Source organism: Leucopleurus acutus (assembly GCF_964270905.1).
Source record: "Leucopleurus acutus genome assembly, chromosome: X".
Lineage (NCBI taxonomy): Eukaryota > Metazoa > Chordata > Mammalia > Artiodactyla > Delphinidae > Leucopleurus > Leucopleurus acutus.
The window spans coordinates 96,497,167-96,519,028 of NC_139148.1; the positions used below are offsets into that span (position 1 = coordinate 96,497,167).

A 21,862-nucleotide genomic window follows, 5' to 3' on the forward strand; every position below is an offset into this window, starting at 1 on the left:
ACACACAACAAAAACTCAAAAACCATCTATAATAGTGCTGTCCAACAGAAATGTAATAAAAGCCATATGTGTAATTTTAAATTTTCTGACTTTCATTTTTAAAAGTAAAAAGAAATAGGTGAAATTAATTTTAATAATATATTTTATTTAACCCAACATATTAAAATATTTTTATTTCAACATACACTCCATATAAAAAGCAATAAGGAAATATTTTATATTTTTTTCTTATTACGTATTCAGTATCTGGTATGTATTTTTCACTTACACCTTACATCTCAACTCAGACTAGCCACATTTTGAGTGTTGAATAGCCATCATACTGAACAACAAAGACCTATATCATAGTTCAGTGATTTTTAAACTTAAGCAAGCATCAGGATCATCTGGAAGGCTTGTTATAGCACAGATTGCTGGGTCCCACCCCCAGAATTTGATTCATAGGTCTGGATAGAGTCCAAGAATTTGCATTTCTAACAAATTCCTTGATAATGCTAATGACGCTGATCTGGGGACCACACTTTGAGTACCATGGCCATAGTTATGTCAAAATCCACCTTTGGTACCATTTTACCCCTGCATTAATGTGAACGATCAAGAACCAACCCTAGATACTGTGCTTGCTGTCATTATTTTTGGTGTTATTGAAATTTTTCTCATTGCAAATCATCATTTACCTGTTGGTTGAGATTGACAATTATTTATGTAGATGAGCATTCCTTAAATCTTCATGTCTGTTATTCTCTGAGTGCTTCTTTCCAGGAGGCTGAACAGGAAAGAAACATTTATGGGCTTGCTTGTACTTAGTGAATATTTGCAGAGCTGTATTTATGCCATATGCATGCGCTGATCTTTAGGCACAAAATAGCCATTTGCTGGTTGACAAACTGTCAATCAACACATTGACAATCTGCCCGGTACCAATTCAAGGCGTTAATAGCAATTAATTTGCTTTTTAAAATATATTCATTGATTTCAAAAACACTGAACTTGAAAATGTTCAATGAATAGCTCACTGTTTTTGAGCTCAGTGGAAAATAAAAGGAATTTTTAAAATTTCATGGTGCTTAAATCCTGACCTGAATTTATCTCTGAATGTGGGCAGGTTCTGGCCACCAAATTGTAGATGGTTCTGCGCATTTGTAAAAGATGAACTTCCTTCCTATCCCTACATGCTTAGATATTTTATCTCCCTTTTCTCACTTCTGAAGAAAAACAATGAGGAGTTAAGGTCTGGTCTTTAAACTTTGTTTTTACCGTAAGAGTACAAAAACAGCATCAGAGCCTCCTTTGGCTCCCCCTGTGTCTGAAGAAGAAGATGAAGAAGAGGAAGAAGAAGAAGACGACAATGAGCCTCCACCAGTCATTGCACCAAGACCAGAGCATACAAAATCAGTAAGTCCCAAGTGACCGCGTTTCCAAATGATTCAACAGACGTCCTTTGGCATAGTCCTAGAGTCAGAATCTAGTTAATCACCTAGTATCTGTTGAGCATCTATGTTCCCGGAGCTAGAGTATAAGATAAAAATTTCACTGGGGTTGCTGTTTGAGGATGCAGATTAGCACATGACAATTAGAGAATAATACCAAGCAATATACAAAGAAGTGCTAAATTTTAAAACTGCTGCAGAAGTTAAGAAAGAGAACAAAAGCCATGGGAATCTGGTAGGAAGAATTGCATACGCAGAGGCACCAAGACCACAATTAGCACAGCATGTTTGGGGGCCTCAAAACACTAGCTCCTGAGAGCTTTCAAGGGCAGTGTACTTGAAGCAACTTAAAGATCTTTTCTGATAGAAATCACTTGTCTTTAAAAACTCATTAAAGGTTGAGGGGCGGGATGGAGGGAGGAATGAATAGGTGGAGCACAGAAGATTTTTAGAGCAGAGAAAATACTCTGTGTGATACCATAATGATGGATGCATGTCATTATACATTCATCCAAACCCATAGAATGTGCATTAAGAGTGAACCGTATGATTGATGGATTGAAAGTGATGAAAAATAGGGTACTTGAATATCATAATCCTATTGGTCCACTCTCTGTGTGGCCAAAAATACAACAGCCCAACTCTACCTTCATTATAGTTTGTTCCTCTAGTTCCTCCTACTTGACTTCTGTAGGTAAATACAGTTTGGTAAGTATCTCTACAGAAATTGACGGCCCTGGAGGCTGCCATCCCATATAAAGGATAATGGGAGACAGAAAAGGCATTTCTGAAAAGAAAGACTCAGAGGGGAAGGCCAAACATAAATTTTGAGAATTAGAAGAGAGATATCAGGCATAATCAGACCCTAAAACTTTAGGAAAGTGATTTAATTGTCTAAGGTCTTATAACTCTTTAGTTATAGAATTTTCACTAGTATCTGTATTACCCATACCCAATTAGTGATTTTGGATTCAAGGAACATTGAATTTATTAATGATCTACAAAAATGGATACTTCTGAAGTCGTTATTGTAAAGGATACATCTAATAATTATGAAAGTACATGATAATAAATCATTGTATGTGTAAAAAAAAAAAAGAGTGAACCACATGTAAACTATGGACTTTGAGTGATCCTGATGTGTCAATGTAGGTTCATCAATTGTAGCATTATTTTGGTCTTTAATCTGTAACCAGATTTTTTGTCTTTAAGATCTACACTCGTTCCGTGGCTGAATCCATTGCTTCACCAGCAGCACCAAATAAAGAGGTCACACCACCTTCTGCTGAGAACGCCAATTCCAGTACTTTGTATAGAAACACAGATCGGCAAAGGAAAAAATCCAAGATGACAGATGAGGAGATCCTAGAGAAGCTAAGTGAGTTGTTTTTTGTTTTGCCATCGTTAGTTTCTTCATGAGAGGGTTTCTCCACCTAGAGTGGGGATTGAACCTTTAAAAATTTGAACCTGTTTGCATGAACTCCAGGCTCCCTGACATCACAAGATGAAAAGTTTGAGACTCACTGTGTATTCCAGATCACCCCCTCCCTCATACTCCTAATTGCACAAAAACCAAGCATTTTCACTTGAAAAACATCAATCAAGGTGAAAACTTCACTAAATGAATTAAGTAGTAAGTTTTATTTTAAGATTTTACCCCCAAAGGGGATCAGTCTGACGAAAAAGATCTTATGATCATACCCCAGGGGCCCCCACCTGATCGATCATGATGGATAGTTCAACCTCAAAACCCAACACAGTCAATCAAAGTGGGTGGCCACGATAAAATTGCCTTTTCTCTTAATTTAGGAACATTGCTATGTGGACAGGGAGGCAGGGCCAGCAAATGCTCACAGCCTCCTTCCTGCAGTGTCATTAGTGTACCCAGTGTACCCAGTGTCATTAGTGTACCCAGGCTTGTGCATACACACTCGCTCCATTTTACAAAACACTCCTCTTCCACTTAGCTTTCTGAGTCAAAGAGATTTAAAAAAAAAATCCTCTGTTGAAAAGAGTCAAAGTTCTGTGAAGCACATTCATTAAACTCATACTACAAAAGCATCTAACAAATCACTAGTTATCTACAGTTCGTGCCTCCAATCTAACTCCTACTCATCCTTCAAACCTCAGCTCAAAAGACACCTCCTCAGAAAAGCCCTCCTTGTCTCTCTCAGTCTGAGTCAATGGACCTTCTTTTCACTGCCTTTATTGCAGCAAATATCACACTGTACTTGTCTGTCTCCTTCACTAGACTGGGAGCTCTTTAAAGACAGAGATTGTGCCTTCTTTTCCCGTACATCCAGCTCTAATAAAGTGCCTGGTACAGAGAGGCACTTAACGGATGCTTGTTGATTGAATGGGTGAAAAAATGAGCAGACAAATGCATCTTTACTGGGTTCCTACTTACATGTTCTATGCCAGAGTCTTTGGAGGAAACCACAGAAAAACAATTTCCTGATATTAAGAAACTTACAATTTTATTTGGAAGATAAGATTTAATAGTGTGATACAATGAGAGAATAGGAGGCCATCTTGTTTCATGCAACTGTCTGTCTAAAAGAACTCGGGAAAGGAAGAGAGCAGTGCAGGCTATAGGCCACAGGAAGACTCTGCAGAGGTGGTCGTAGGGCCGTTTTGCCCTCCAGGGGACATTTGGCAGTATCTGGAGACATGTTTATTGTCACAGCACAGGGAATGCCACTGGCATCTAGTGGATGGAGGCTAAGGATGCTTATAAACACTCTATAATGCAAAGGGTAGCCTCCTTCCTTTCCCCTCTGCGACAAAGAATTATTCAGCCCCAAATGTCAACAGCGCTGATGTTGAGACAGTCTGACACAGGTATTTGGAAAGGCAAAGGTTTGTGTTGCAGTTGTCAGCGCTCAGAACTGGAATTGAGGGACCAATTCAGCCAACCGACTTTACTGTACACGATCAAACATGCCTCTAGTGCTAATACCAACTATTTCCTTAATAACAACAGCAATAATTCCCATTTATTAAGTGCCTTCTCTGCTGACCACTTCACATACATTATCAAGTTTAATTTTCACAGTAATCCCTTGTGGTAGATTTTCATAGCCTCATTTTATAGATCAGTGAAAGTAAGCCTCAAAAAGCTGGAGTGACCAGATCACCAAACTAATGAGTGGCAGAGCCAGAGTTGGAATTCATATCTGTTTGCCTTCAAAGCTTATACTATTTCCATTACCCACTTTGCTTCTGCATTTGCCAGCTGTCTATTTGTGTAAAAGGGAAGGAATAAAGGAAAGAATTGCCTGGATAATTTCAGTTCAAGTATTCAGACCATTGCCTCAGTTTTTTTCCTTTACTTTACATGACCTGTGAGAAGATATCAGATTTTAAAAATCTAGCAGCCTCGCTTTAGTAAAATTGATTATTTGATAACTGTTTCAAGTCTCAGTAGATTTATTATAGTGAAAATACATTTATAGCTTTCTTAAGTTCACTGACAGAGAAACAGGCATTATTTTGAGGCGGGGGCAAGATCTTGTTTTGCTTGCAAACTGTAAGGGTTCTGGAGCTGTGGTTTTTATAATTTGTTGTTTATTCTGCCCTACACTGAGAAACATGATGAAGAGGAAAAAGCCATGTTTGATTGATTACATTTTTAATTAAGAATTAAGTCAGTTGTTTTCTCTATTGGAGAATGCTTGGGCCTAGAGAGAATCTTTTTCCCTCCAGCCTGTGGGCCACCTGCAACTCTCAACCCTACCTTGTGCTCACAGATGTCGGCAGGGCACACCTGCCAAGAAATGGAGGAGTGTTTTTCACGAAGCAAATCCAGGCTGAGCTTTACTGCAAAGTCTGCAAAGTCAGTCTTTCCTGCTTCTGCTTCACCATCACCCTCTCTGGGCCCTGTCTCTGCCACTTACTCGCTTATATAACCTTAAGCTAGTTATTGAACCCCTCTGAACCTTCATTTCTTATTGGCCAAATGGGGATGAGAATCGTAACTACATTTTAGGACTCTGTCTACAGGATGGATTTTACGTAGCCCAACCTATGGCTAAGAGGACAGGTATTGGCGTCAGAAAGGCCCAGATTCAAATCAGAAGCCCATTGCTCCCAGCTGTGTCACTTTAGGCAAGTTATTGTAACTTTTCTGGACCTCTTTTTCCTCATTAAGAAAAATGGGGATAATAATGGTACCAACCTTATAGCATTATGATAATTCAATGAGAATAATGTATGTAAAAACCTCCAGCAAGAGTACTTGGTACACAATAGGTGCTCAGTAAACGGTAGTTACTATTTTATTACATGAATATAAAGCCTTATTAAGATAATACAATAGGACAGACTTTGAAGTGAATCATAACTGAGTCTGAGTGAGTCATAGACCCAGACCAGCTGTGTGTCCTTAGACAAGTCACTGAACTCTTCTAAAATTTAGTGTCTTCATCTGAAAAATGGAGACGATTGTACTGGTATAATGGGGATTTTGTGAGGACCAAACGAGGCAAAGTATGTAAGCCACCCAGCACAATAAATAGTTGCTTAGAATTATTATGCTGTGTTTTCCACAATGAGAGCAACCGTATTTTTCACTATAAAAAATTCGGGGGCTTCCCTGGTGGCACAGTGGTTGAGAGTCCGCCTGCCGATGCAGGGGACACAGGTTCGTGCCCCGGTCCGGGAAGATCCCACATGCCGCGGAGCGGCTGGGCCCGTGAGCCATGGCCGCTGAGCCTGCGCGTCCGGAGCCTGTGCTCCGCAATGCGAGAGGCCACAGCAGTGAGAGGCCCGCGTACCGCAAAAAAAAAAAAAAAATTGGGGCCTAGGATCTTCAAGGGGACAGAATGTTTGAAACCAGCAATAATCCCAGATGTACGGGCCCTGTACAGAAATCACTGAGGAGAAGGGGCTTGGGGAAGGAGTAAAGGAGCCTGTACTAAGAGGCAACGGAGAGGGAAAAGGGAGACAGGGAGGTAGGAAAATGGCCTACGGCCCATACCAGGGTGGACCCCACCATAAGCGTGGGGAGGAGGGGAGGGCGGCCTCACCTTCAGTCTCAGGGATCTGATTACTATGACGTGGGCAGCCCAGACCACAGAGCTGTCAGGCTATTCTTCTTCCACACAGATACTGATTGTGGGAGCCAGACCATGGGATCATTAATGGCTGAAATGAACAGATCATCTTTCAGTTTTACACAGACAGATAGCCTGGGTCTGCCTTGTTCATTGTGGTCTGGTCTGAATCTGCTGGAAAATAAAGAAACCCCTACATTTTAGTGAAATTTTTCAAAAGGTGCTGACTGTCAGCAGAATTGTGCAATCACCTCCTCCTCTAGTCCCTCCCCTCCCCCAGCATTCCCCACTCAAAACTCTTTCTCCGAATCCCCCCTCAGATAGAACTAATATTAGTTTAGAGAGTTCTTTTGCTTTTTCTCAGAAATCAAAACCTTCATTATGCCAAACAGACAGTCTTTTAAAGCTTGGAGTTCAACTTAGTTTCCTTGATATGTAGGAGAACACACTGATGGGCTTTTCTGTCACTGAAACCACATCATGAAGCCTATTTTCAAATACTAGTATTTAGTGATTTCTTAAATCCTTGTACTTTAAAGTGAATGGTTTGTTTCTCATTTAGGAAATTGCTCTGGTTGGAAGTTGTTCTGGTATTGCCATCATTTTTTCCTTTTGATGTTGAGTTGCTGAATTTTGTCTCTTTATCCCTATTGTGTACCAATGTTTTCTCCTTTCTTTCGTATAATTTATGAACACAAATTAGAATGGCTCTGATGAAAGAGGTCACTGTAAAAGCTTGTTTTGTAATTCGGAATTGTACACAAGGCCTGCTGTTCACTTGCTTAGCATCAGTAGATGGCAGCACACACTCTCCTGTGACCGGTAATGGGCATGAGGACGCCATTTTATTAGAATAGCAGTTAAATTCAGAAGCAGAAGCGCATCAAAATGGTTGTCTTTTGGTAATCCTCATGAAAGGATTTATTCGCAGTTGTTGTTGTTGTTGTTGTTTTTATCCTGCATACCATGGAAATAAAAGTTGAATAATTTACTGCCATAAAGCCTCATTAATAGAGACACAGATGTAGAGAACAGATGTATGGACACCAAGGGGGGAAAGCAAGGCGTGGGAGGTGGCAGGTTGGATGAATTGGGAGATTGGGATTGACATATATACACTAATATGTATAAAATAGATAACTAATAAGAACCTGCTGTATAAAAATAAAATAAAATAAAAACCTCATTAACTAAAGCCTGCCAATTGGAATTGGTCATAATTCAGAAAGTGGCTTGGGGTGAAGCTTATTTGCTTTTGTTCAGTCTATGGAAAAGAGTTTGCTCAGCAACTTAATAGTATAACTTTCTTAGAAGACTTTAAACTGCTTAATAGAACTGTGGTTTCAAGTGACTTTAAAATCGTCATTTCATTTAAAAATTTTTTAAGTTCCAGGTCCTTACCCATTCACAGCTAGCTTGAAGGAAGGTAGTTCTCAGTGATGTAGAAATCTGTGAGACAATCTGAAAAATGAAATAGCAACTCAGAATTAAATTGGTGGTATTCTATAGAGATAGCTCAAGTAAAATACATTCTCTAACCCCTGCCTTAAAATACGGGGCATTTACTAAATGTAATTCCTAATTTTATTTGAGTTTAATTCAATAGACATTTATTGAGTAACCAGTGTATTTCACATACAGCATTATATGGGGAAGCACTGAGGATGCAGAGATGAATAAGACATGGCCCCTGTCCTTACGACACAGTCTATAAGGGGATGTCAAATACATAGATATAGATGGATGGTATATTAAGTACAGAGAAGGAGAGCAAGAGCAAAAACAAGAAAAAAAGCAAAAGAGGAGGCAGAAAGAGAGAGAGAGAGAGAAGGTACAATGGCAGTACAGAGAAGGCAAATTATTAATTTTATTCCAAAAACATCAGGGAAGCCTTCCTAGAGGAGGCATAACTGAAGCTGAGTTGAAGCGTGAATAAGGACTTGCCAGGAAGAAAACTTAAGAAGGACATTGCAGGCAGAGAATAGCATGTAAAGAAAGTATAAAAGTATATGGTTGGGAACATTAACTTATTCAGTGCCACTTGAATATATCAGTAGAATTGGTGGTGGATATGGGGACTGGAGTTTTAAGAGAGGGAGCCGAGTCGCTAAGCAGGATCTGATCATGAGCTACAATTCGTTTGTTATGGTGAGAGCATAAGGTTCTAGTGGGGAAGTGGGGAAGATGAGATGGAGAACGAGGCAAGAGCCGGATACAAAGAACCTTGCATTCCATGCCAAGGAGTTTGAGCTTTACCCTGTAGGTGTTGAGGAAGCATCCAGGACCCCTGAACCAGAGAATCACGTGATCAGGTCCGCACTTAGAGCATCCTGACATAGGTGTGGAGCCTGGACTCGAGTGGGCAGAGGCTGGAAATTCTGAATCCAGCTAGGAGGCTGTCGGAATAGCCCAAACAAAAAATGGTGAGGGCCTAACTAGAACAGTAGTAATGAGGAGACGACAGATTCAAAAAGTATCTAGGAGGTAAACAGATATAGGCCCAGGACTCAGTGGACAACTACGCACATGGGGAGTGAAGGTAAGGGATAAGTCAGGGTGACTCCCAGATCTCTGACTCGGGCTACTGAGTGGACAGATAGTTGTACCATTGACTGAGATTGGGACTACAAGAGGAAAAGAATTACGACGACTCACATATCGTGACTCTTATTTAACCTAACTGAAACATGGACTTCTCTTACGAAAAACAAACAACAACAAACATAACAACCATGGATGAATAATCCATGAATGAAACATTTTTTTTTCCAGGTATACTGTCTACTGGTAGGTCTGAATTAAGTTGTTCACTAGCCCAGAAAATAGATCATGTCTAAATTAGCACGAAGTATCGTCTGTAGCACACAGTTTAGCTCTTGAATACATATTTGCTTGTTCACATTCATTTAGTCAGCAAATTCAGTGGCAGCCACTGTTCTGGGCACTGAAGTTACAGGGGTGAAAAGACAAGCTTCCTGCCTTAAAAAAGAAGCATGTAAGTCTCATTAGAATGATCAGAGAAGAATATTGATATTACACTTAAATAATAAATAGGAATTCATGGGTTTGATAGGAAAGGGAAAGGGGGAGCATGTCTAAAGACCAAAGCCTTGGATAGTGATGGTGTTGCTAGGATATAAAGTCAGAGGGACGGAGAGGAAAGGAATAATAGGAGGTTAGACTGGTTAGGTAGGAGCTAGATGCTGCTGAATGGTAAAGGGCCTTCTATGCCAGACTAAGAAATTTGAAATTGATCCTGTAGTAAGGGGGAACTTTTGACGATTTATGGATAATGGAGTGAAATCACTCTGAAGTAGGCTGACCTCACATCTCAGTTTATCCAAGACAGTCTTCGTTTATGAGTTACATGGTTACCCTATTCCAAAGGCATTGTGGACAAGGAATTAGAGAAGGCAGAGTTTAGAGGTAGGTCACGACTAGCACAATTGTTTGAACAAGAGATGTTGAGGACCTGAACAATGGCAGTGGCCATGGGTATGAAGACGAGGGAATGGATAAGAGTGACAATTAGGAGATAGACTCCACAGACCTTCTCTTAATTAGTTCATGTGTATAAATCTTGTTATACTAACTGACTCTACACTTCTTTGAATAGGGGCCATGTTAGTAAGATATAACTTAAAGGTAATGATACTGATTTTTGCTTCCATAAGGAAAGAAGGGAGGGCCAGAAGGATCCAAATAAATGATTCCCTTCCAAGTAGTCCACTTGAGAACTTATTCCCACGATGCTGCCGTGGCACGGAATTTTTCTGTACCTATTTGAGCTTTGCATTGGAGAGTCGATGTCACTTCCTTTAGATTTATTCTGAGTGGTGGCAAGTATTGATCCTCTGAGTAGTGGACTGGAAATTTTGAAATTGCAAAAACCAATATTTTTTCCCAGAGCCAAACATGATAAATGAATGGTTTTCTTGTGTTGCTTGTAAACTTACTCCACAATGTTTGGAACAACCTATAGAAACAGAAAGTAGGTGAGTGGTTGCCTAGGGACGGGTTGGTAAGCAAAGAGGGGATCAAGAGTGACTGCTAACAGGTACAAGATTTCTTTTTAGGATGATAAAGATGTTCTAGAATGAGATCATGGTAAAATTTAGTAAATTGGCACAACTCTAAAAATTTACTAAAAGCCACTGAATTGTACACGTTGAGTGAACTTTATGGTATGGAAATCATATCTCGGTAAAGCTGTTAAAAATGTCTGGAGTGCTAATAGGGGCCTAGGTTCAGGGATGTATGGAGTTTTTTTTAGGATTTTATTTTATAATCATACAAATTTTTATTAAGGTATAGTTGTTTTACAATATTATATTAGTTTCAGGTGTACAGGGCTGTAAGTTTTTTTTAAAACAGTAAGCCTCATTACTTTATGATTAACCTTTATTCTCTATTAGAGCCATTCGCCATCCCCCATCGCCCTTAGTGCAGTACTGGGTGCATATTAATTGCTCAAGAGATATTTTTCCAGCAAAACTGAATGTACTGTAGCACTCGATTTCACTCCAATTCAGAGAAGATAGTGATTTTATTAAATACTATGTACAAGTCCTTAGATGTTTTAATCTCCTAATCTACAGTATCCTTTTATGGGAACTTTTTATAAATGTTGGGTTATGATCAGTCCTTCTTGTTCCCCAAACGTCATCAATTTTGAGTATAAGCATCTGGGTTATTACTACTAGTTTAATTAATATATTACTGTTTGTTACTTTAATAAAATATATCATTATCCATATAAATTATAGAAATCACATAAGAATATTGCTGTAATATTTTATTTGTCATTGACTCTGGCATCTTAAATTTTAATATTAAATAGAGGAAAATCAATCAATTTAAATCTCTCTCTCTCTCTCTCTCTCTTCCCTCCCTCCCCTCAGGAAGCATTGTGAGTGTTGGTGACCCAAAGAAAAAATACACAAGATTTGAAAAAATAGGTCAAGGGTAAGTGATTATTATGTGAACTATCAAAAGATGAGCACCAGAGACATATATTAAAGTGCAATAACAGCTTGAATTTCTGGTAAATTATGCTTCTCATTTTCTAGGTTACATTCATGTTTTGCATTCTTAATATTGGCCTTTCTGGCTGTCAGACTGTTAATTAACCTAGGAACATATCCTGCTGGAATCTGCACTATTGTTAGCTTAACAGTGAATTATTTACTGATGCTTTCATCCCATAGAGTTACACGATTCAAACCGATTCGTCTAGAAAAGCAGTAGAGTTATAGAAACCTCTAAGCCTGTATGAAAACCCCCTTTATCCCTGTCCCCCTCTACATCTGTATGGATGTTATGCTTAAGATCCTGTTTCATTCTCAGACTGTAAAGTGACAGAGTGATGGTAAGGAAGGTCCTGATTGAATGATCCGGAGGTGGGCAGAGTTGGCTATCTGAGTAAGGAAGAAATAGATCAATAATCCCTAAATGGGATGGACTGCATCATTTTCACTTAGTACGCTTGTAGGAATAGAGATTCCCAGGCTCCACTGCCAGAGATTTGATTCAGAAGTCTGGAGCGGGGCCCAGTAATCTGAACTTTGGAACAGTTCCTCAGATAATCCTGACCATCAACTAGACCTGGAAACCAGGGGGCTAGATCATTCACCAGAGCTAACGGTGGGAGTCACCAGTTCTACAAGCCAGCTGTAATTAGACATGTTTCTCAAGCCTTCACGTGAAACTAAACAGGAGTGCCTGAGTAGGCAACAGGGTTTGAAACAGGGAAATGTTTTGTTTAAAGAGAAATGAAGCGTTCTAAAGGGGTGTCCTTAAATGGGAAATGAGACAAGATATTTAGGTGTACCAACAACTGTATGTCAGGCACCCCAGAGGGCTCCTGACTGAAACAAGGGGCTGGGAAGAAAGGGATACAGCTAATGTGCCTGCAGAATTGTGCTAGCCCCTCAGCCACTGGAGTCTGTTTTCAGATAAGGGAATGTAGGATTTCTTCAAGCACCTCACTGCTTTTCCTGGGATTCTTAGCTTCAGAAAATTATAGACTGTATATAAGCTTGACTGTTTTTGTGATTTTTTATATTTTATTTCGTTTTCCCCCTAGCTTTTTTACTAAAGTTTCTTTTGAAATTGCCGACTTATCTCAGGAAATAAGGGAAAACATTCATTAGACATTTTGGCTAGAGGGTAAGAGGGACACTCTTGGGGACTGTGCCTGGTGGGAATCAAGGTGAGAAGACCCTAAGAAGGAGGCAGAAACTAAGGGAGAGATATATGGCCAAGTGTCTTCTTGCAGTGGAAACCGTAAGTTTGCTGCATTTAAACTTTCTAGGAGGGCAAAATATATACCTGTTTGTGCTCTTGCTTCTTTCTTTGTCATTTGCTGTCACTGGTATTCTCCCGTGCTCATAAATAAAGTTTTGTGGTCTCTGAGGACCCCTAAAACTTAACAAGTCAAATAGTATTTCTGCCCATTGCTCTAGGACAGTGCTGTCCCCTAGAACATTCTGTGATGATAGAGATGTTCTACATCTGCACTGTCCTATATGATAGCCACTAACATTGTGGCTATGGAGCACTTGAAATGTGTCTAGTGCAAATGAGAGACTGTATTTATTTGAATTAATTTATTTGTTCAGCGCACACTTATTGAACACCAACTATATGCCAGGCACTGTTAAACGCGAGAGAAGCAGAGCTCACTAATGATAGTGTGGGCCCTCAAGGAACTTACAATCTATAGTGATGAATGCTTGAAGAGGCTAAATAGGGTACCTTGGGTGACATGCTTACTCAATTCACCCAAGTGCAGGGTAGGGCTGGCTTCTGTAGCCATTATTTCACCTGGAGTTTTCCTCCTTAACTTCTAGTGAACTAGAAGTTCTAGTGAACTGGTTGCTTTACTTAAGTCAGGAAGCCATGCCTTCTCAAGTCCATGTACAAACCTCAGCTCACTTTCTTTTTGTCCAAAAGGTTAACACCACAAGGCAGGTTAAAAGAACACAGTATTTTGTACTAAGGTGACTTGGAAGGCAAAAGTTACCTTTTAGATTTTAGTTTAATCTAGTTGGACCTTTGATGGAGCTAACAATAGGAAGTGATACCCAATCCATAGAGAAGTAGCATTCCAGATCTTTGCCGTCCAATATGGTAGCCATGTGGTTATTGAGCGCTTGAAATGTGGCTAGTCCAAACTGAGGTAAGCTACAAGTATAAAACATGCACCTGATTTCAAAAAGTTACTATGAAATAAACAATGCAAAATATCATATTAATAAATGTTATATTGGTTACATGCTGAAATATTTTACATACATCGTGTTAAATAAAATATATTATTAAAATTAATTTCACCTTTTGAGCTTTTGAAAATAGAGTTTCCCCCAGATATAAAATATGGTTCACATTATATGTCTAATGGACAAACACGGCCCTAGTTGTAGGTTTAAATGGGAGCTATTTATTTACTCATAAAGTGTTTTTATATTCGGAGTTGTCTTTTGGGGAGCGGAAAATGTTATAATTTTGTTTTGATTTTGCTCATTCTCACTTAGACCCAACTGAGCCAAAAATATCATTAAATTCAGAAAAGAAAAAAAAAAGTAAGAGATGGTTTCAAATATCTCCCAGATACTAGGTAATGAAGCAAGACTGATTCCTCCAGGAACAAAGATTAGGCTGCCAAACAACTTGGCATACCAAAGAGATTTCCCCTCCTGGTTGTTATTTATGCTTCTGACCTCTGAAGGTGCAAGAGGAAAGTTCTCTATTTCTGCATACCTTTGTAAAGCCTTTGTAATCTACAATGAAAATTCAAAGGAGAAATCCTGCTTGCCGCTGCGGAAAGTTCTCTTTTATATTCCCAGCAAGTTCATCATTTTCAAGAATGATGAAACCAGCAGAGAGTTCACTCATAGACCCCCTTCAACTTTTAAATAAACCCTTAGAGGGTGGGGAGTCTTTTTGATTTATCCTTTTGTCGCCTTTACCGTCTAGCATAGTGCTGTTGTACTTGGTGGATGCCCCCAAAACAATTTTGTACAGTTTCGATCAACAGTCAGAGTTCATTTGGCCAAGCTCAGGGATTTACAGAGCTTCCCCTGTCTGCTTCCCCCATCTCTCTGGATCTGTTTTTGCCTCAATAAATATTTGTTGAACCAATGAAAATGTTTGTCTTTCTAGCTCTCCTTTTCCTCTGTCCTCTGTCTTTTCATGAGTATATACGTGTGTATCTTGCTCTTTCTGTCTCTGTTTTTTGCAGTGTGTCTTTAATTGTTTCTCATAATCACTAGATCAGCCTCACCACATCTGATTTTGTTCTCCTTTGGGTATTTGTGTGTGCTGCATGTCTGTCTTTTTCATCCATGTTGGCTTCACCTTCTGCCCATTTTCACACACCCACCCAACCAAAATGGTCATAAAATCAAGATGTAATTCTGTAGCTTTTTAAGATATAAGCTAGTAACTTAAATCTATTTATTTACTGTAACTCTATCATTTATTTAATTAACGAATTATTTTTTTTTCATTTTTGGTAGATTTTTTGTTCTCTGTTCTTAATTTTTAAAGGGATGAGCAAAATATTGTTTTATTTCTTTCTAGACCAGGAAAGAACCCACTTAAATTAATTTTTCTTTTATTTAAATTGCTCTCAATGGATTTTCCCATGAATTATTGACCAAGTTAGATAAACTCGTCTCTACTCTCAATTTATAGAGTTTTTTTTTCTTTTCCTTGATGGTGACATTCAAACCTATGTCCGTAATCATTTGGAGCTAGGAATAATCAGCCCCAGTATTCCATTTTTAGCTCCCTGGAGCACAGCAGCTTACTCTTGGGAGCTGGATTTGAGAGGAACCTCTCCATTAATCACCCTCATCTACTTGGAAAACAAAATTTTTCCAGCATGGGTTTCTGCCATCCCAGCATTCAGGCCTGGGGCCAGAGAATTGGGCTCCATTTTCCATAAATCAAATTCAGAATTGCATGTCTAATCATTTGAGGCCATAGCTGTGAGTGGAAAGCTAAAAATGACATTATTTCGTCAGGTTTGCTGTGAAAAGTGTTCTGTACGTGGCCACCAAATCTAAATATTTTGAGCAGATGTATGTAAAGTTTTAAAAAAAAAAACAGAAAGAAAGAAAAAGGGACTGGTACCCCCCAAAATATCATTAACTTGACCATATGAGTTTGTCAGAAATACATCTGGTGGAGACTTAAAGAATCATCACTCTTTAGGATAGTTATATAAAAGAACTTGTTTAATAAATGAGGTAGGGTGAGACAGCAAAATTAAATATTTATTTTCAGTCAACAGCTATCATTGGCAAACCTGTGTAATTCCTGAGTAAGCAGTAGCTATGTAACAGAGGGCTGAATTCACGAACATTGGCAGCTGTCCAAACATATTTCTCATTAATATATTTGAATTCATTTTAAGGTCTTTCCTTAAATGAGAATGCACTGAACAACAGACTCTTTTTCTCTTTGAGGTTTCCATTTGTTTTCTCTTCAACATTATAATAAAACAAATATTTTTGGGGAAGCAGCTCAGAGGAAATGGTTTGGATCCAGTTTAACAAATAACGTGTTTCCTTCAGCGAAATTTTGTTGAGGGCCTACTATGTGTAGTGCAGAGTAGTAGTTAAGAACCAGGTTCTGAACATTTGACGGGGAGAAACGGAAAGTTGTATCGAGAAATAAGCAGGTCCGCCCTACTCCCAAATGCGTGTACCTTTCCCCCCATACTTTATCCACACACTATCTTCACTGTCATCTCCCCCATGAATCTCTCTCTCTGGCTACCCCAGCCCTAACTCATCTTTTCTGTGTGTGTCCTGAGTCCTACAGCTTTGATCCATACAGGCATGTCTACACCACTTATATCTTAGCTTGTCTAGACATGTAAAGTTGCTTGAAACTTTGAAAACCATGATGGAATAAAGGGAGAATTTGGGGGAAATTTGAAGAGAAAGACAGAGTCCAGATTCTGAAATCAGAAGGCTGTGGGCAAGTTATTTAGTTTCTTTAAGCACCAGTTTTCTGTCATTGTAAGCAGAATTCACATACCTCATAAGGTTGTGAGAAATGAATGAGAGAAGGTATTTAAAGTGCTTTGCACAGTACATGGCACATAGTGAAGGACTCCATAAACGATAAGTTATTTTTAGGGGTAAAAGTCACACCCACAGTTACTATTATTATATAGAGCAAAATACAGTAAGTAATGTAATGTAATTATAAAGAGCTATGGGGTGGCTTCTCTGGTGGCGCAGTGGTTGAGAGTCCGCCTGCCAATGCAGGGGACGCGGGTTCGTGCCCCGGTCCGGGAAGATCCTACATGCCGCGGAGCGGCTGGGCCCGTGAGCCATGGCCGCTGAGCCTGCGCGTCCGGAGCCTGTGCTCCGCGACGGGAGAAGCCGCAGTGGTGAGAGGCCCCGTGTACCGCAAAAAAAAAAAAAGAGCTATGGGGACAGATCATTTATAGCCATGGAGGAGATATGATGAAGAACTCTTCAAGGAGGGTGCGTTTGAATAGTGACTTGAGAAGGTGTGGGATTTAACAAATTGGGATTATGGGAAGTTTCCGTTGAAGAAAACCAAATGAAAACTCACTTCAGACTGTAGGTTTCATTCATTTTGATATCCCTAGGGCGTGCAACGATGTCTGGCATAGAGTAAATACTCAGCAAGTATTGGATGAATGAGTATCAAAAAGACCAGAAGAATTAAATCAAGAATTCCAATTCTATAGACAGTCAAAGGTACAGTTTGGCAGGGGAATTAACAGGAAATAATGCTAGAAAGATCAGTTGGGGCTGTGTTATGGAACAAATTGAGAGATACAAGCAATACTGTGGGGTGTTTTATTTGTTTGTTTGAGTTTAATTCTTTTAAGTAGATAATACTTGGACATGGTATAACATTCAGAAGGTACAGAGGAGTAGACAGTGAAAAGTAAGTGTCCCTCCAACCCTTTTCCCTCAGCCTCCCAGTTACCCTGCACAAAGGAAACTTCCAAAAAGATGTTGTTTCTGGTTTCGTATGTAATATTTTCATAGAATCTCTGCGCACATACGCGGACCTACAAACACACACACATACACACGTGTGCAAGTGCGCTCACGCATACCATGTATGCTCAAATATTAGGTGGTGCACTGTGTTTTAACTCACCTAAATACACAAACTATCAGATATATGAATAAATGGTGAATGTCTACTTGTGATGTTTAACTTGTTAATTCACCCTTATTTACATATTTAAAACCACACATTGTATAAAATCATGTATAAATTAGGAGAGATTTTTCTACTCTCACATTTCACGAGCGGCATAATTCAAAATCTGCCTCTGCATCTGTATTGTTTTTGTAATCCCAGAGCCCCTTTTTGAGTCCCCCAGCAGTTAGCTAAGTACATCATCTGACTTCCCTCTAAGATCTTTGAGATAAAATATTTTTTAACCTACATATGATTCTGTGCCTGGATTTTTTTATTCCTAGTTACAATTACCCATTTATACAACATTCAGATGATTGTTTTCCAAATCTGTCCTGTAGGTGTATATTTAAATCTTCACAGCGTAACTTTCTACTATATCACTTTTTAAAGTTTCTGTTACAAATGTTCAGACTTACACAAGAGTAGAGAAAATAGTATAGGACCTCCCATATTCTTATGACCCAAATTCAACATTTATCAATGTTTTTAATATAATCACGATGCCGTTATAACGCAAGAGGGAAGAGATATGGGAACATATGTATATGTATAACTGATTCACTTTGTTATAAAGCAGAAACTAACACACCATTGTAAAGCAATTATACTCCAATAGAGATGTAAAAGTAAATAAATAAAATATAACGCATATATATAAAAATTTAACCTCTAACACCCAGTCGATAATCAGAGTTGTCCAGTTGTCTAAAAAATGCAGTTTGTATAGTTGATTTGTTCAAATCAGCATCCAAAAAAGATTCACACATCACATTTGGTTGTGTCTCTTAAGTCTCTGTACTCTAAAGCATCCGCCTTCTTTTACCACTACCACTGACTTACTGAAGAAACTCATCAGCATCTTGTAGAATATACACTTTCTGGATTTGTCTATTAGTTTCATTTGATGCCATTTATCTTGCTCCCATATTTCCTGTATTTCCTATAAATGGCAGTTAGATCTAGAAGCTTAATTAGGCTGAGGTTCAATTTTTGGCAAGGTTTCTTCATAGGTGGTGATGCTATATGTTTCATATTATATTGTATCAGGAGGTACAGTGTCTAATTGTCCCATATTTTAGTGATGAGTAGATTGATCAGAAGATTCAGTGGGTGATTGTCCCCTCCCCTGCAAAGTTGTCATCAGCCTTTCATCTAATGATTTCATCTATTGATGATTATTGCCCAGATCAATTATTTCATGAGGGGTTAACAGAATGGCAATTTTCTAATTCTGCCATTCCTTCTACACTTATCAGTTAAAATACTTTTGTATTTTAGGGAGTCTTTGATTACCCTGAAATATAGTTCATACAGGGAAATCAAGATAAATGCTTAATTTTTAAATTGCCCATTTTCAGTGTAAGATGTTGGTACCCACGCTACTTCCAAAAGTGTCCAATGAAAGGTGTTTTGATTTTTTTTAAGTGGGAGAAGAAGGCATTCTCTTTTATTTAAAAAAATATCTTTATAAACTCATGGGATTTTTATGTTTTCAATTTGTTTCAATTAATCTCATTTATTATTGTTTTTGATGGCCAAACTGTCCCATCTTTGGCTACTGGGAGCCCTTTTCAGTGCATTAATTTGAAAGTGACCTTTAAAAAGCTTGTTTATGATATCTAACACCTGCAGTTATGAGATCATACCTTTAGAAATAATTTATTTACATCATTTCTTTCCAATTCTGACAGATACTCTTTATGAGAGTCCAAAACTAGCATTGATTGAGACTATTTCAACCTAATGTATCTCTCCTAAACTGTACTTTATGGATAAAAATAAATGGATATGGAGAATTACTACATTACTTGAGCGATTTTATAAGGATTTGAATACAAGGCAATTCCCTTTTTCTCCTGAGGAAAAAATTGGGGGAGAGCCCCTTACCTTGTATTTGGGTATACGTGGTACATTTCTCCTTGTGTGTGTGTGTGTGTGTGTGTGTGTGTGTGTGTGCGCGCGCGCACGCGCGTGTGCACGATGCATGTATTTTTAACACAAATGTTAAAACGTTATATATCTCCTTTTCTATTATGTGCCTATGTCTTAGAGGTGGTTCCATGTTCATACCTCATTCTTTTTAACAGAGGCACAGTGTTTTGTTGTTTGGATGTACCATACTTTATTTAATTAGGCCCCCATCGGTAGACATTTAGTTTGTTTCCAATATTTTGCTGCTATAAACAAGGCTTCAGTGAAGATCCTGACAAGCCGTTTCATACATATGCGAATTTATCATTAGGATAAATTCCTAAAAGTGGAATTGTTACATGAAAGGATATGTGCATTTTTCATTTCCGAGTTGCCCTCCATAGAGGTTTTTCCTTTTAACACTCCCACCAGCAGTGTTTGAGGGTGCCTGTTTGTCCACACTCTCGCCAACACAACCGTGTTCAAATATGTGGGATTTTAGTACTATAATAAAAACTGTCCCCACACCGATCTTCAAAGGGGAAGGTGTTTAAGAAAGGAATTCTAACAAGAAATTTTGTGTCGAAACAAAAGGCTATCCTGAAGAATCCATTCGTCGATATAGCCCATGTTTGTATTACGCCAAAGTATCTTTTGTTGCATGTAGTATCTCTTCGTATAGATTAGATCAGCCAAGCAGCTAAATTTGTCAGCAGCTGACAGTGGGAGCATTTCCTGAAATCATTTTCCTCCTATGCATAAAGATATGTATCCGACCAAAGGAATTTTTATCTAACATCTGGGTCTTTGCCAATCGTATCATTATGTAGAATGATGATATGACCAACTCATCAGTAATGGCAAACAAACATTTTTTGGAAGCCCTCAATCCCCATCCCTCTAAATTAATTTTAGTTTTAGTGCTTGAGAAAGTAAATATATCATGTTAGGTATTTTTCAGACTTATCTCTGCTACTCAGTGAGGAGCCCTCTTTTTCTTAACTCTAACATGACGTTCCCATATGGAAGATGAATATTTTTGAAACTTGTTTCTTAAAGGACTTGATGAATAACAGCTTGTTTTGCAAATCTGACAACGTAGTGTACAGCATAGAACTCAGGGATAAGTGCTGAGAATAAAGTGCTCTGACTTGTTTTTCTTTGCTCAAGAAACTGTGGGCAAGAGCAGAAGTGGTGTCTAGAGTGCTTACAGAAGCGATTCTTTGGGTGAGACCACCCACCCCAAAAGTATTTGCTTCCTCATCAGATCTATTTTGGGCCGTACAAGGTAGAACACAGCTATGAGGCACTAAATAGATGTAGTCTGAGCTTCATAATAGGCTTTGTGATGAAGGGGATTGGAAATACATTAGCATTTGTGAAGAACAATGTTTATGGAGCAATGGAAGATGCTCTTTGTTCTACTTAATGCTCTTAAATGCCCTGTGTTGTGTGCTGTCCCTTGTAAAGAAAGATGATGCCACTCAGTCAACCACCATTAGCAGAGTTTGCACTTCAAGTTGTTTTTTCCAGCCATAGTAATGAGCTTGTATTAAGCCACCCGCCCCCCTTTCCTGTCTAGGCCCTCTTGAAACCAGTGGCACACACTGGGAAACAGCTGCTTAGACTTAATGTTGGAGCGAGTAGTTGAGAGTTAGCTGGCCTTTCCAGGGATTAAGGCCTGTAAATGTGGCCTCATTATCACTGGACTATAATCCACTGAGCTCCCTGGCACCACACCCATAATGTGTTACAGCTCTATTTAAAATCAGAGGATCATGAATACTCTGGGAAAGGTCATGCCCTAGCTAAAGAACAAAAAATTCCATTACTATTTATAATCCTAGTAGTTAAAAACTGTACCCCCTGACCCTCGCTACATTCTGCGTACTTAGAAAGGGACTTAGATAACATGATTTTTTGTGCAATTTTATTGTTTTTAATTTAGTGATAGGTTTTTTGTTTTGTTTTGTTTTGTTTTTTGCGTTACACGGACCTCTCACTGTTGTGGCCTCTCCCGTTGCGGAGCACAGGCTCCGGACGCGCAGGCTCAGCGGCCATGGCTCACGGGCCCAGCCGCTCTGTGGCATGTGGGATCTTCCCGGACCGGGGCACGAACCCACGTCCCCTGCATCGGCAGGCGGACCGTCAACCACTGCGCCACCAGGGAAGCCCGATAGTTTTTAATTGAGTGGCAAATTATAGAAAACACTCTGAATCTTTCCCTTTCTGGCAGAGTTATTGCAAGTAGTACTAACGCTG

The 21,862-nt window shown here is 39.0% G+C and overlaps 1 protein-coding gene across 4 annotated transcripts in view; it reads left to right on the forward strand.

Moving 5' to 3' along the window:
- The window catches only part of PAK3 (p21 (RAC1) activated kinase 3), a gene marked incomplete at both ends in the record, with an annotated part of 87,303 nt that overhangs the window by 35,667 nt on the left and 29,774 nt on the right, over positions 1–21,862 (forward strand). For all 4 annotated transcript variants that reach the window (XM_082864936.1, XM_082864937.1, XM_082864938.1 and 1 more), the window contains 3 exons: positions 1,264–1,395; positions 2,643–2,808; positions 11,386–11,449. In XM_082864936.1, coding sequence (XP_082721062.1) covers positions 1,264–1,395; positions 2,643–2,808; positions 11,386–11,449 — 362 coding nt within the window. The remainder of the gene's footprint in view (positions 1–1,263; positions 1,396–2,642; positions 2,809–11,385; positions 11,450–21,862) is intronic.